Below are 16,537 nucleotides of genomic sequence, written 5' to 3'. Positions count from 1 at the left end.
TTATGATCAAAATCATTTGATAAGACAAAAAGGTGTCAATTCTGTATAACTTCCTAAGAATAGTACATTTGATATTGAAAATATATATCTGTCATTGTCAAATAGAGCTTTCAGAGACAAGGACTGATTAAGATGGAATCCTTAAGTTGGGACCAGCTTAGTGTATGTCCTCAGCAACACAATGAGAGAGATCATGTTGTATTAATAAATTAGTGGCCTAGAAGTAGCGTATGGCAGCTAATAAACCTGCAGTTTTAAGGTCAAGCAGAGAAAATAATGTAGAAACTAAAACATGCAAGTTTAAATTTCTGGTGGACATTTGTGACTACCTTTTGTATTTTTCATAAAACATTGTGCACTCATAAATGTGTGAATTATTAAAATTAACATGAAAGTATTATTTTCAAGTAAAAACAGTAGAAATAAAATGTATTTTTGAGTATTAAATGAATTTGAATTAAATGCACTAATGATGTTTAAAAAAATACACGTTTAAAAATTGCTTTGTCACAACATGAATAATGTTTAATAAAATTGTTTGCTTGCATATTTGATTTGAATTTAAGGGTGCTCAAAAGGGGTTTATTGATGTATTAATTTTATTAATGTGTATTAGGCTTTCTTTACATGACAAGGCCTGAAGGTTCATTTTCGCAAGCAGCAATGAAAAATGTTATTTGTGCTTATTTTCCCCCTTTAATCAGAATTCTTTTCTCTAGGCAGCAAATGTACTGTTGAATGTTCTATTGTATTCCAGGAGAAGAGCATGTTTCAAGTTTAGCTAATGTACCAATATATGTTCTAACTGCTGAATTGCACAGGAAGAAAATGTAATATTTTAGCGGAACCATATGAAGTCATAGTATGAAACAATGGACATTTACTGTGAACACTTCTGAATGTAAGAGAACCTGGTGGCACCATCTACAATGCTGACATCAATGCCCAGAGTGTGCCCATCAGGAGGATCAATTGAATGGATTTTGGTTATTTTAATTAGAGAAGAACTTTGGAATAGTAGTCAGCTCTCCTCTGAACCTTCTTGAAGTCAGACTTCTTCAGTCTTCTCCCCTGCTTGTTTCTGTTTAGAGCTCTTTTGGAGTATGTCTATTTTACTTAAGTGTGCATACACATTCTCTTTTCCGAGTCCCCTGATGAGTTTTCTTATCACAGTTTTAACTGCCCTATTCTGATATGTGGTTCAGTATTAATAAGCACAACTAATTTTGAACTGCTGATGTGTCCTATGTGCAGCTCGTGCTCTGCGCTGTCCTTATACTGCTGTCAACTGACGCCGGAAGAAGGTGACCGTTCTTGATGAATCCTGTCTGCTGTCCCATGAGGAGAGGTATAAGTAATGAAAATGTCACTTACCCAGTGTACATCTGTTCGTGGCATCAGTCGCAGTAGATTCGCATGTTCTGCAATAGCTCGCCATCTGGTGTTGGGCCGGAGTGTTACAAGTTGTTTTTCTTCGAAGAAGTCTTTCGAGTCACGGGACCGAGTGACTCCTCCTTTTGTCTCCATTGCGCATGGGCGTCGACTCCATCTTCGATTGTTTTTCCCCGCAGAGGGTGAGGTAGGAGTTGAATTGTAGTAATAGTGCCCATGCAATGGAGTGACTAAGTATGCACTTATTTAAGGTTGAGATGATACATATATAAATAATTGAAGGTAACTTCCAAACTGCTACAGGCTCCCGGGGAGGCGGGTGGGCACATGCGAATCTACTGCGACTGATGCCACGAACAGATGTACACTGGGTAAGTGACATTTTCAGTTCGATGGCATCTGTCGCTGTAGATACGCATGTTCTGCAATAGACTAGTAAGCAGTTATTTCCCCAAAAGCGGTGGATCAGCCTGTAGGAGTGGAAGTAGTCTGAAATAATGTCCTTAATACAGCTTGACCTACTGTGGCTTGTTGTGCGGATAACACGTCTACACAGTAGTGCTTGGTGAATGTGTGAGGCGTAGACCATGTGGCTGCCTTACATATTTCTTGCATTGGGATGTTTCCTAGAAAGGCCATGGTAGCACCTTTCTTTCTGGTTGAGTGTGCCCTTGGTGTAATGGGCAGCTGTCGTTTAGCTTTAAGGTAGCAGATTTGGATGCATTTAACTATCCATCTGGCTATACCTTGTTTTGAAATTGGGTTTCCTGCATGAGGTTTTTGAAATGCAATAAAGAGTTGTTTAGTCTTTCTGATGTTCTTTGTTCTGTCAATGTAATACATTAATGCTCTTTTGACATCTAATGTATGTAGTGCCCTTTCAGCTACGGTATCTGGCTGTGGAAAGAACACCGGAAGTTCCACTGTTTGATTTAGATGGAACGGTGAAATAACCTTTGGCAAAAATTTAGGATTGGTCCTTAGGACGACTTTATTTTTGTGTAGTTGTATAAAAGGTTCCTGTATAGTAAACGCCTGAATCTCGCTTACTCTTCTCAGGGAAGTAATGGCGATGAGAAATGCCACCTTCCAGGTTAGGAACTGTATGTCGCAGGAGTGCATGGGTTCAAAAGGTGGACCCATAAGTCTAGTTAGGACAACATTTAGGTTCCATGAAGGAACAGGTAGTGTTCTTGGTGGTATAATTCTCCTAAGGCCCTCCATGAATGCTTTAATGACTGGTATTTTATATAGGGAAGTTGAATAGGTAGTCTGCAGGTATGCAGATATTGCTGCAAGGTGAATCTTAATGGAAGAGAAAGCTAGGTTAGATTTTTGTAAGTGAAGCAAGTAACCCACTACATGTTCTGGAGTTGTGTGTAATGGTTGTATTTGATTAATATGGCAGTAGCAAACAAACCTCTTCCATTTACTTGCATAGCAGTGCCTGGTGGATGGCCTTCTTGCTTGTTTTATGACTTCCATACATTCTTGGGTAAGTTGTAAGTGCCCGAATTCTAGGATTTCAGGAGCCAGATTGCTAGATTCAGCGATGCTGGATCTGGGTGTCTGATCTTTTGGTTGTGCTGTGTCAACAGATCTGGCCTGTTGGGCAATTTGATGCAGGGTACCACTGATAGGTCTAGCAGCGTTGTGTACCAGGGTTGCCTTGCCCAAGTTGGTGCTATCAATATGAGTTTGAGTTTGCTTTGACTGAGTTTGTTTACCAGGTAAGGAAGGAGAGGGAGAGGAGGAAAAGCGTAAGCAAATATCCCTGACCAGTTCATCCATAGGGCATTGCCTTGGGATTGTTTGTGTGGGTATCTGGATGCGAAGTTTTGGCATTTTGCGTTCTCCCTTGTCGCAAACAAGTCTATCTGAGGTGTTCCCCAGAGTTTGAAATAAGTGTTCAGTATTTGGGGGTGAATTTCCCATTCGTGGACCTGTTGGTGATCTCGAGAGAGATTGTCTGCGAGTTGATTTTGTATCCCTGGTATAAACTGTGCAATTAGGCGAATTTGGTTGTGAATTGCCCAATGCCAAATTTTTTGTGCTAACAGGCTTAACTGCGTGGAGTGCGTCCCTCCCTGCTTGTTTAGATAATACATTGTTGTCATGTTGTCTGTTTTGACGAGAATGTATTTGTGAACTATTATTGGTTGGAAAGCTTTTAGTGCTTGAAAAACTGCAAGAAGTTCTAGGTGATTGATATGCAGTTTTGTTTGATGTACGTTCCATTGTCCTTGTATGCTGTGTTGATCGAGGTGTGCTCCCCACCCTGTCATGGAAGCATCTGTTGTTATTACGTATTGTGGCACTGGGTCTTGGAAAGGCCGCCCCTTGTTTAAATTTATGTTGTTCCACCACAGAAGCGAGAGGTAAGTTTGGCGGTCTATTAACACCAGATCTAGAAGGTGACCCTGTGCTTGAGACCACTGTGATGCTAGGCATTGTTGTAAGGGCCTCATGTGCAGTCTTGCGTTTGGGACAATGGCTATGCATGATGACATCATGCCTAGGAGTTGTAATACCATCTTTGCTTGTATCTTTTGTGTTGGATACATGCGTTGTATGATGGTGTTGAAATTTTGAATTCTTTGTGGACTTGGAGTGGCTACTCCTTTTGATGTGTCTATTATGGCTCCCAGGTATTGTTGTACCTTGCGTGGCAGAATTTTGGATTTTGTGAAATTGACGGTGAACCCTAGTTTGAAGAGGGTTTGTATGATATGATTTGTGTGATTTGAGCACTCTATTAACGAATGGGCCTTGATTAGCCAGTCGTCTAGATATGGGAACACATGTATTTGCTGCCTTCTGATGTGTGCAGCGACTACCGCTAGACATTTGGTAAAGACTCTTGGTGCGGTTGTTAATCCGAAAGGCAGTACCTTGAATTGGTAATGTATTCCTTTGAATACAAACCTTAGGTATTTCCTGTGCGATGGGTGTATTGGTATATGGAAATAAGCATCCTTGAGGTCTAAAGTTGCCATGTAGTCGTGCAGCTTTAGCAATGGCAATACTTCTTGTAGTGTGACCATGTGGAAGTGGTCTGATTTGATGAAAGTGTTGACTACTCTGAGGTCTAGGATTGGTCTCAGTGTTTTGTCCTTCTTTGGTATCAGAAAGTACAGTGAGTAAACTCCTGTGTTTATTTGTGTGTTTGGCACTAATTCGATTGCATTCTTTTGCAATAGTGCCTGCACTTCTATCTCTAGGAGATTGGAATGGTGTGTTGTTAAATTTTGTGCTTTTGGTGGTATGTTTGGAGGGAACTGTAGAAATTCTATGCAGTAACCATGTTGGATAATTGCTAGAACCCAAGTGTCTGTAGTGATTTTCTCCCATGCTCTGTAATAATGACCTATTCGTCCCCCCACTGGTGTTGTGTGGAGGGGGTGAGTGACATGTGAGTCACTGTTTAGTAGTAGGGGTTTTGGGGCTTTGGAATCTTCCTCTATTTCTAGGGAATTGCCCTCCTCTATATTGTCCCCGAAAACCTCCTCTATACTGTCCTTGGTAACTGGACGGTGTGGCTTGTGAGGTGCTGGCTTGTGTGCTTTGACCCCGAAGCCCCCCTCGAAAGGGCGTTTTACGGAATGAGCTGTAATTCCCTCTGCTCTGCGGGGAGTAGAGTGCGCCCATGGCTTTGGCAGTGTCCGTATCTTTTTTGAGTTTCTCAATCGCTGTGTCCACTTCTGGACCGAACAGTTCTTTTTCATTAAAAGGCATATTGAGAACTGCTTGTTGAATCTCTGGTTTAAATCCAGACGTTCGGAGCCATGCATGCCTTCTGATAGTTACAGATGTATTAATTGTCCGTGCAGCTGTATCTGCAGCGTCCATGGAGGAGCGGATCTGGTTGTTGGAGATGGCCTGTCCCTCCTCAACCACTTGTTTTGCCCTATTTTGGAAGTCTTTGGGCAGATGTTCAATGAGATGTTGCATCTCGTCCCAGTGGGCTCTGTCATAGCGCGCAAGTAGTGCCTGGGAGTTCGCGATGCGCCACTGGTTTGCAGCTTGTGCTGCGACTCTCTTACCAGCTGCATCAAACTTGCGGCTTTCTTTATCTGGGGGTGGTGCATCTCCAGATGTGTGAGAGTTGGCCCTTTTCCTAGCTGCTCCTACAACAACAGAGTCTGGTGGCAGCTGTGTTGTGATGAAAGCCGGGTCCGTAGGAGGCGGCTTATACTTTTTTTCCACCCTTGGTGTGATTGCCCTACTTTTGACCGGGTCCTTAAATATGTCTTTTGCGTGCCGGAGCATACCAGGGAGCATAGGCAGGCTTTGGTAGGAGCTGTGGGTGGAGGAGAGTGTGTTGAACAAGAAATCATCCTCGACCTGTTCTGAGTGGAGGCTTACGTTGTGAAATTGTGCTGCTCTAGCCACCACCTGAGAGTACGCGGTGCTGTCTTCTGGTGGAGATGGTTTTGTAGGGTATGCCTCTGGGCTGTTATCTGACACTGGGGCGTCGTATAGGTCCCATGCGTCCTGGTCTTGGTCACCCTGGCTCATGGTGGTGTGAGCTGGGGAGTGTGATGGCGTTTGTGCTGGTGAAACGTTAATCACGGGCGGAGGAGAGGGTGGTGGTGTAACTCTTTTCACCACTTTTGGTTGTGGTGCTTGTTCCGTCTGGAACTCCAACCTTCTCTTTCTCCTAATGGGGGGAAGGGTGCTTATTTTTCCTGTCCCCTGCTGAATGAAGATACGCTTTTGCGTATGGTCCGCATCAGTTGCTTGTAGCTCTTCCTCAAACCTATGCTTCTGCATTTGGGAGGTTAGCGAGTGCTCTTCTGTATAAGAGCCTGAAGCTGGGTCGCTTGCAGTTTGTTTCGGCATCGAAACTTTGTCTGCGTGTTTTTTCGGCTCCGAGGTGACTTTTTTCCTTTTCGGGGCCGAAACCTCTCGGCGTCGATCTGTTTCGGTGCCGCTGTCTCGGCGTCGAGCCGTGTCCACACCGGCATCTCGGTGTCGAGGCTTGTCTCCAGCACTTTCTCGGTCCCGAGAAGGCTGCGTGCCGGTGTCTCGACCGGAGTCGGACGATCTCGGCACTGTTTGGGCCTTTTTCGGTGCCGACGGTCGGTCACCGATTTTATGGGTTGAGCCATGGCCTGGTGGCAGTGGCGTCCCCTGGGCCTTGTAAATGTTTCTTTGTGTGGTTTTCGACGTCTTACTCACGGTTTGTGTATCGTCGAATCCTTCGGAGTCTGAGTCTTGGATCGAGAAGGTACCTTCCTCTTCCTGTTCCTCGAACTCCCGTCGGGCTGTCGGTGCGGACGCCATTTGAAGTCTTCTGGCTCGACGGTCTCGGAGTGTTTTTCGGGACCGGAACGCACGACAGGCCTCGCAGGTGTCTTCGCTGTGCTCAGGTGACAGGCACAGGTTGCAGACCAAGTGTTGGTCTGTGTAGGGGTATTTATTGTGGCATTTGGGGCAGAAACGGAACGGGGTCCGTTCCATCGGCGTTCCTCAGCACACGGTCGGGCCGACCAGGCCCCGACGGAGGATCGAAAAACTACCCCGAAGGGCACCGGAGCTCTTCGATCTTCGATGCGGTGTTGAATCTAAGTACGCCGATCCCGGACGCAACAATACCGACGAAAATCTTCCGAAATTAACTATTTTTTCTGTTCCGAAACTCGGAGCGACAGGAACACGTCCGAACCCGATGGCGGAAAAAAAACAATCGAAGATGGAGTCGACGCCCATGCGCAATGGAGACAAAAGGAGGAGTCACTCGGTCCCGTGACTCGAAAGACTTCTTCGAAGAAAAACAACTTGTAACACTCCGGCCCAACACCAGATGGCGAGCTATTGCAGAACATGCGTATCTACAGCGACAGATGCCATCGAACATGTGGTTTCTTGTTTCCTTTTTAGCTTAGTCACTTACACCAGCATATTTGTATAGTTAGTTGCCATATTTAGATGTTTTCCAAATTATTTTTGCCTACTTTATTTTTGCTTTTACCTGCACGTGTTAGCCCATTCCCACACATGCAAATCTCAATTCTGGTTATTATTAGGAATGGCCCAGCTCTGATACGGATTGTGAAAACTGTATTGTGATGATGTACTGATGTCACAATCATCTGCATTGAAATCTGATAATAATGTTCATATTGTATTGAGTTATTGCTAATCTACATAATTATTTTGGAGTGTAACAGTACTGATGTTTAGCAGGTTGAATCTTTTCAGACGTTTTGGTCAGCCTATGGTTTTCATGTACATTTATAACTTGGTTTTTCGCATCATTTATGTGTCATTGATTTTGAGATTGTAATAAAGCTTTGTTGTGGTGTTGTACCTGCAGATTAGGACGACCTTGTTGTGAGTAAGTGAAAGGAATGCTCAAAGCGCAAACTGAATACAAGCAAATCCAGGTGGTTGAGGTGGAAGCCCTGCTGTGCAGGTGTCCTCAAGTCCTGGATTGTGAGATCTTGGAGATGCGCTCCCCATCTGGTTAGCAATACATCGATGGTGATGGTCTCCTGCGGAACTAGGTCTAGTAAGGGCTGTCCCTGCAACAGGTTTCTGGCATTCCACCACTGCAGAGAGCAATGTGTACGGACCAAACCAACACTAGATCCTCCCATACACCCTCCGCTTGAGACCACTCTGCTGCTTGGCACTGTTGTAAGGGACACACGTAACTTTGCCTGAGAAACTATTGCGATGCAGGAAACCATCATGCCCAATAAATGCATTACTGTCCTGATTCTTATGTGATGATACGGCTGAAAAAGAGGTGTAATTTCGAGAGTGTTGACCCTGGCAAGACTTGGATATGCTTTCCCCACTCTTGAATCTACAGTAGCCCCTACGGAGGGCTGCACACGAAGGAGCTGAAGGTGGGATTTGGCTATATTTATGGTTAAGCTCAATCTGTGAAGAAGGTCTAAGGTTATCTGTGTGTGCGCCAGACATTACTGCTGTGTGGGGTGCTAGATTGGTTAGTCAGCGAGGTAATGGAACACATGAATGCTGCCCCACCCGAGGTGAGCAGCTACCGTTGCTAGACATTTGGTGAAAACTCTGGGGGCTTTCTTGAACCCAAAGGGCAGCAATTTGAACTAATAAAGTTTTCCACTCTTCAGAAACCTCAGGAATCTACGATGGACGGGATGGATGGATGGAAATATGAAAGTAGACATCCTTCAAGTTGTGGGTGTCATGAAGTTTCCTTGCCGCAATGCAGGGATGACATTTGAAGAGTGATCCTGTGGAAGTGTTCCGACAGGATATATCTGTTGGGGAGCCAGAGGTGGAGTATAGGCCTGAGGGAGCCTTCTTTCTTGAGAATGAGAAAGAACAGGGAGTACACTCCTTTGCCGTGATGTAGTGGCAGCACTTGCTCTATGGCCCCTTTGACAAGTAGTGCATGCTTCTCCTCTTGTCGCAGACGTTCTGCTGATAACTTGTGTGGGTATGGGGGGTATTGGGCAGTGTTTAGGTGATTTCTAAGCAATAACCCTTCTGTGGGATGTCTAGACCCCACTGGTTGCAATTGCCTGCCAGTGAGGCAGAAACATCTGCAACCTGCCCCCAACAAGTGTAGGATGGTTAGAGGGAAGGATGAAAGTGTCACTGTTTTGGAGTGGTGGCTCCATTAGGAGGTGCCCCTTTTCCTCTCCCCTTACCAATGCCCCTCTATACCCCCTCCTGTAGTAATCCCATGAAGGGGTCGGCTGCTGTTGCCTGGTGTAGGTGGTGGAAGTCTTAGGCACAGAACCTCTCTCAGCTCTGTCAAGGTACTGTAGGAGTCAAAGGGAGCCATGGGCAGTAGGAGTGTGTAGGAAAACCATGGCCTTAACTGTATCCATATCATTTTCTTGAGCATCTCATCAACCTGGGGGCCAAAAAGATGCTTGCAGTCAACAAGAACATTAAGAAAGTGTTGTTGTACCTTCACTTTAAAACTAGACTCACACAGCCATTCATGACTTGGAGAAGGAGACTGGAATTAATGCTGCAAGCAGCCATGTCTGTGGCATTCACAACATACCAGATGCTGGTGTTGGAGATATTCTTCGCCCCTGCGATATTGCTCTGGTAGAGGTTGGATAAGGTCCCATTGCATACAATCATACCTGGAGAGTAAACCCATGGAGTTAGCAATGAGCCAAAGCGTGGCAGATTGTGCTGAAACATGTTTGCCAGCAGTATCTATTTTCTTGCTTTCCCGGTCTGGAGAGGGTGCATCCCCTGCCCACTGGGAATTAGCTCTCTTCCTAGCTGTTTGGGCCACTAAAGAATTGAGGGTTGGGTGGATTGTTGGGGAGTTAAACTGTCTTTTAATGTAGGAGGGATCTGATGGTCAAGCCTTACACTCTTTTTCAACTCTGGTGTGATGATTCTGGCTTTCATGGGCTCTTTAGAGATGTCCCCAGGAGGCTTGAGCATGACTTTAACATTGGTAATTACTGGAGGGGCCTCTGTGTGGTCGAGAGGGTTTCTAACAGGAAATCATCTTCCTCAGGCTGAATGTACATCTCAGCTTTATGGAAAACAGCCCCCCTATGTAGTGCCTCGTGGTAAGAGTTAGAATCATCAGGGGAGAGGGCTTGGCAGATATGCCCAATAGTCGTCTCAAGGGTCAGGAGCCCTGGGGTCATAAGGTTGATCACTGGGCTGAGAGGGAGACCATGGACTGTCCTCATTCCCTGAAAATGGAGAGACCATTTGGGGGAATGTGTGTGAGGGTCTCCAGGAAGCAAGGGTGAGGTAGGAATAGAAGGGGACGAAGGAGGAGATGGAACAGTAGGAAAGTGGAGAAGAAGGAGCAGGCATGGAAGGGCCAGGCTGTGGTGGAGAAGTGCCTCTGTCCTGATGCTGAGGTTTTGTGTGTGCTGGATATGAGGGACGGCTGAGGTCCTTCTTGCAAATGAGTCTCCTTTTGTGTGGCTCCTTAGATGGCGAGGCATGCTCAGCCAAGATCCTTCCTGTGTCTGGCTGGATGTAGATCCTCCTTTGACTTGTGTCCAAAATGGAACGTCTGCAGGATGGGTTGGTCAAACGCCTCAGAAAATGGCTTTGATGGAGCTGAAGAGGGTTAGCATCTTGATTGCCCTGAAGTGGATTTCAGCTCCAAAACCTTCGACTCAAGAGTGTGGTCAAGCAGACATCTTTAGGATCAGGCGCTGACAGCATTGGTTCAGGTGCTGAAGTGGCAGACTATGCTGAGGGGCGAGGCTTTGTGGCAGACTTTGGCATCGAGGGCTGTAAGGGCATCAGGTCCAGCTCGTTTTTTCGGTGCCAACCACTGCCATGAGGCAGTGGTGGCTCAGAGCCATCTGAAAAGGCATGGTAGCTAGGATCATGGTGCCTCAGAGGAACAGTGGTAGTAGTACTCCCTGTGGTCCTCAGCAGCTGGTGTTGGGCTGGCAGCAGTCCTTCAGCTTCGACGTCTGAGTCAGAGACTTCTGACAAGAATGACTCTTCAACTTCTGCACCAGACACACCCGGATGCTGCAGAGCTTGCTCCTCGCCTTCTCCCAAGATATCCAGATTGTCTTAATATTCCCGGCGACGCACCTTTAAAGCCGAGGCAGTGGGACACACATGATGGTTCCAAAAGGACCTTTTGTTTCAGAATGCAAGGCACGCCACACATGATTCAATTCCTCTTGGTGATCAGGGGACAGACGCAGGTTACAAACTTTGTGCAAATCCATCCTGGGGTACTTTGTGTGGCAAGATTGGCAGAACGGAAATAAGTCCTTTTTCATGACGTGGCCATTCTCGTCTATCGAGGGTGATGGAGTCGAAGGGACAGGGCTGCTGTGGAAGTTCATTGATCTCGAACAAAGTGCAGTGTCAAAGTAACATCAGATGGTAGACCAACAAAAAAGTGGGACTGCCTGGACAGACAAGGAACGGTACCAAAGACCCATTAAGAACACTTAATGGCGTCAAACCAGAGCTCCCGAATACACGTCTGATCCAGATGGAGGAGAAAAACAATCTGATAGTGGATCCGATGCCCATGTGCATTGCCCACAATAAGTGAAGTCACCGCATCTTGTGACTCGAATAGACCCTTTCAAGCAAAAACAAGTTGCACAAGTTTGAGCCCAACACTAGATGGCAGGAGTATGCACAGCATGTGCACCTACAGCTACACATGCTATGAATATAACCTAGGTCTTGTTAGTATTATCTCATAGATAAGGCCTAAGTAGCATGTAAGGATCCGGGTAACACTACTGTGAATGTAAATGGTGGACGTACTAATATTTTAGCTTTGTCACAACTGCTAAGCGTTTTAAAAAAAAGTTAAAGTACTGATCCCCAGGTAATAGTGTATTTTCCACATAATACCAAATAAATGGTTAATAGTGAGAACCTTGAAAACTGGAGGCAATATACGGTCTCCAAAGGGGCTTGTTCCGACTGACCTTGTATGTAGAATTGGGAGAAGCCACAGGAACAGTCAATATTCACGAACGTGCTTAGAGTGGCCCTCATCTCTTCTTGATTTCTGCTAAGAACTGGAAACCGCTCGGTGCAACCTGTGAGAGAAAGAGAAAAACTGAGGCAAAATGCTGATGGTGTGGAAAGGTGAGGTGAGCATGAGGCTTGAATAAGCCTGGAATTTAAAAAATACATATGTATTGAGAAAGAACATACACAAGGCACATTACAAGACAGAAGAAAATAAATTCTGAACAAAAAGAAATGGCAAAACCCTTAGAAGGAAATGTCAAATCCCCGAGTATATGCAAGAGCTAAAATATAAAATTAAGCAGAATAAGCAAACAAAAGTAGGATAACCAAAGCTGAAAGAGGACAAGTACACAAAAACTTAATTCAACAAGAAGAAAGTGACACCAGGCTGAAATGTAGGACACAGAGTTCTTCACCAATTCCAGTACAGGAAAGACACTAATGCTCAATATGAAGCATAACATTTCCCCACTATCAACTTTCTCCTCAGGTTCAGCAAAGTAAGCAGCAACAGTGCAGAATGAAACATAAGTAAGCAATAAGATCAAATGTAAATTGGTTTTGTTTAAAACAGGAGTTTCCTCATACGAGTTCTTGCACAAAATGTGAAACAGTAGTACTGTCAGGAACAGGGTACAACAGGGATAAGGGGACAAAAATACAAAGAAAATGGGCTCAAGGAACAGAAAGACCAAACAAAATGTAGACTAGTGAGAGAGAGAGAGAGAATGGTAAAAAAGCACATGAACAGAAGAGAATAAACACAATATAGAGAGGGATTTATGACACAGGAGGAAATGTAAGTAAAATTAGGGGAAGTGCCAAGAAGCAAACACTTTATAAAGTAAATGGTGGAATGGGCATAAGAAAAAAGATCTGCAAGGAAAATGAACATGTATGGACTCATAATTCTATATCAGGACCGGAGGCTCGGATTATGCTTTCTCTTTCTTTACTGAAAGTTTCACAGCAGCCAATTAAAACACATTTAAACAAAAAACAACATTTCCTAAGGTGCTCTAGTGTATAAGTCACATGCACCAATCATCCATAGTGACCTTAGTCCATAAAGTCCTTAACCTCGAACGTCATATCCTCTTTCTTTGCTGCTTCGCAGCAGATAAGTAACTTTTCACTTTATCTAAAATCTGTTATCTAGTGTACTGTTATATTGAAGTTTAAATTGTTAAAATTTCACTGGCGCCGCGAGTCCGCGCGCCTTAGAGTTCACTTTAACCTTTAGGTTTCGGCTTTTCGCCGAGTTATTTGAAGTTTATTGATTTTTACCTGTAAGCGGCTCGCGTTGCTCTGTGCTTCTCGGCCTCCCGCCGAGTTAATTTTCTTTTATTGATTTTTTCCCTTGTCGAGGGAATTCGCTTTTGACATTCTTCTCTTTGTGAGCGCGCTGCGCTCAGGCGGTCTCCCGCCGAGTTAATTGTTTATTTGTGTTTCCCCGCGTGGGGAACCCGGGAGAGGACTGCACGCTAGGCGCGCGGTCTGTTTTCTCTGGCAACCGATGTTGCCGACCGCGCGCGTTCTGGACGAACCAATCCCATTCCCCTTTGCCTTTCCTTAAGATCGGTTCGTTCCAGAACAGCGCGTGAAGCATCGGGGCTTGCCTGGGGCAATAGCTCACCTCCTCCCTGACGCCTAGTTTAGGAGAAAAGCTATCTGGGTTGTAAAATTTATATAAGGCTGAGCCTAGAGTGAATTAAATTTTATGTTGCAGGCATACTACTCCTCTATCACAGCTATTTGTCACTGATATCTATATATATATATTTTTCTTTCATTGAATGTGGTTTTAAACATATATATATTTATTTTTTGACCTACTACTTCGCCTGTTGGGGTTTTTTCACTTCCCCTTTTATTATTTGTGATTCCTGGTACTGTATTTATCATTATGGCTCAATGGAACGACCAGGACGCAGGGTACTACCCTGATGACACTGACAACCAATTAGAGTTAAATTTGGTTGAAGCATTAGATTCCAGAGTGCAACAGTCGATTAATGATGCTCTGGCAAGAGCTCTTGGCCCCTTTTCAGGCCAATTATTAGAGTACGCCCAAGCGCAGGGCTGGAGGACTAGGGACCCCGACCCCTCCTCCGAAGATACTGCTACACCTGTCCTTTCGAAATCCAAGTCAAAATCTAAGAATATCTCACAGGAGGACCCTGTTGGAGAGTTACATGCTGACATGTTTGACAAATTCCGCAGGAAAAGAAGCGCAGAGCACAATTATAGCTCCCATCGTAATTCCTCCTCATCGGAAGAATCCGATGATCCAGATTCGGATGACATTACCACCCCAAACCTTAGTAAGAAATCAAAAACTACCTCCACTACACCTCAAATTTTAGATTTTAATCCCTCAGAGATCATACACCCTAGATCTTCGAGTTGGCTTCCAACCCCTGAGGTAGCACTTTACGTGCACGCAAACTTGAGGAAAGGTTTCGATAAAGAGGTGCGTGCCAGACTCAAAGCGGAATGCCCCAGACTGGAGCTGGATAACAATGTAGCGGAAACTCCAGAAATTGACCCAACAATGATTACCTTCATGAAGAAATACGCGAAAGATCCAAAAAAGGGTCTAGATAGATCCTGGCGCCTTTGCCAAGACAAATTACTAGACATGGCAGGCCCATTGACAAAAATATTAGATTTGGCTACCGCTTCCAAGGAATCAGGCACCCCAGTGAACACTGATGTTTTATTGGGATGGGCCCAGAGAGCAGTATGTCTTTTAGGCAACACAAACTGTGCTATATCCACGGAACGCAGGAAATCCATACTGATGCGGATGGATCCTAAGCTAGTAGACTTGGCTTCCTCAGAAGCAGGACCAGCAGCTGAAGGTCTCCTCTTTGGCTCATCCTTTATTAAGGAACTGGCCAAATTTTGCTCTACCTTTTCGACTTTGGACAAGGCTCAACTGTCCCTTAAAAAGGTTTTTCGAAGGGGCCTTTTTATCAGGGCCGGGCGTTACGGAGGACGAATGCCCGGCCGAGGTGGCTATGTCAGTCCCCAAAATTACTATCCAAGGGGTAGAGGTAACTGGTCTGGAGATCAAGCAGACACCACGTTCTATCCTTCACGCCCCCGTGGAGGAAGACCCAGGTTCCGCAGAGGGTACCGTAGAGGCCAGCAAGAGCTATACAAGACGCCTCCTTTACCGGTAAGAATTATTCTACATTCGCAGGTTATTCTTGGGGGAAGAGTCAGTCTGTTTGTACCCAAATGGAGAGAGATTTCAGGAGATCCCTGGGTTATTCAGACAGTGTCAGGCTTTCACCTGGAGTTCCTCAGCACTCCGTTTCAACATGCTCCTCCGGTAAACATGTGTTTTTCCCAATCAAATCAGAATTTTATAGATCTAGAGGTACAAGCACTGTTGGACAAAGGTGCAGTAACTTTTTCAACTCCACACCCTACCGGATTCTGCAATCCTATTTTTGTGGTAGACAAAAAAGGAGGCGGTCACCGGTTAGTATTAAATCTGAAAGACTTCAATTCTTGGATTGTTTACAGACACTTCAAGATGGAAGGGATTCACATGTTACGGGATATTCTTTTAGAAGGGGATTGGATGGTTCGCTTAGATCTAAAAGATGCGTACCTCTCAATCCCGGTTTTCGCCCCCCACAGGAAGTATCTTCAGTTCCAGTGGAAGGGGCGTTGCCTAGAATTCATGGCTCTCCCATTCAGCCTATCCTCGGCCCCCTGGTGTTTCACAAAACTCTTGAGACCAGTAGTGGAATGGTTGAGAACCAAGGGAGTTTGTCTTATCATATATCTGGATGACATCCTACTGATGGCGCAGGATGCAAAGACGTTATTGACACACCTGAATTGGACAGTCAATTTACTACAGGAATTAGGTTTCCTTATCAATGCGCAGAAGTCATTGTTGAAACCATCCCAAACGATAGAGTTTTTGGGTTTCAGGATAGATTCTGTTCTCTCCCTATTGATACTTCCAGCTGCAAAAATTCGCAATATCAAAAGAGAATTGAGAGCGGCATTAACCAGCCCGAATATTTCTCTAAGGAGCATTGCTCGTTTAGTGGGTCTGTTAGCCTCATCCATTCAAGCAATATTTCCTGCCCCCTTACATTATCGGGCCCTTCAGAGATTGAAAATACAATATTTGAGGCAAGGTCTGAGTTACTCAGCCCAGGTTCCTCTGACATCAGAGGTCAAGGAAGAGATTCAGTGGTGGCTTCACCACATGGAAGCGTGGAATGGCAAAGCCATTTTCGGATCTCACCCAGAGGTTGTCATAGAGTCGGACGCCAGCCAGTGGGGCTGGGGAGCTCGTTGCGGTTCAATGATGACAGGGGGTCGTTGGTCCTCAACAGAGAAAGATTTACACATAAATTGCTTGGAGCTCTTGGCGGGGTCTTTCGCAATAAAGAGTTTATCCCCGATCAGGACAGATTGTTGCATTCTTCTGAGAATGGACAATATATCAGCGGTGCGATATGTGAACAAACTGGGGGGAACGCGAGCCAGAATTTTGGCGGAGATTGCCAAGGAATTTTGGCATTATTGCCTGAGTCACAGACTAGTGGTGTTGGCGGAGTATCTTCCGGGAGATCAGAACATAGTAGCGGACTGGAACTCCAGATATCTAACGGATCCCAGCGATTGGAAGCTGGATACACAGATATTTCATCAGATTGTT

At 45.1% G+C, this 16,537-nt stretch overlaps 1 protein-coding gene across 1 annotated transcript in view; it reads right to left on the bottom strand.

The window, feature by feature from the left end:
- Nucleotides 1-16,537, bottom strand: part of LOC138261557 (uncharacterized) — a 403,078-nt gene that overhangs the window by 86,073 nt on the left and 300,468 nt on the right. Inside the window, exon 11 of the mRNA XM_069210617.1 lies at nt 11,796-11,909. Within this exon, the coding sequence (XP_069066718.1) occupies nt 11,796-11,909 (114 nt within the window). The remainder of the gene's footprint in view (nt 1-11,795; nt 11,910-16,537) is intronic.

This window comes from Pleurodeles waltl, chromosome 10 (genome assembly GCF_031143425.1).
Source record: "Pleurodeles waltl isolate 20211129_DDA chromosome 10, aPleWal1.hap1.20221129, whole genome shotgun sequence".
In the NCBI taxonomy this organism is placed as follows: Eukaryota; Metazoa; Chordata; class Amphibia; order Caudata; family Salamandridae; genus Pleurodeles; species Pleurodeles waltl.
Note: the sequence above shows the minus strand (reverse complement) of the source record. Positions and strands in the feature narration are given on the sequence as shown.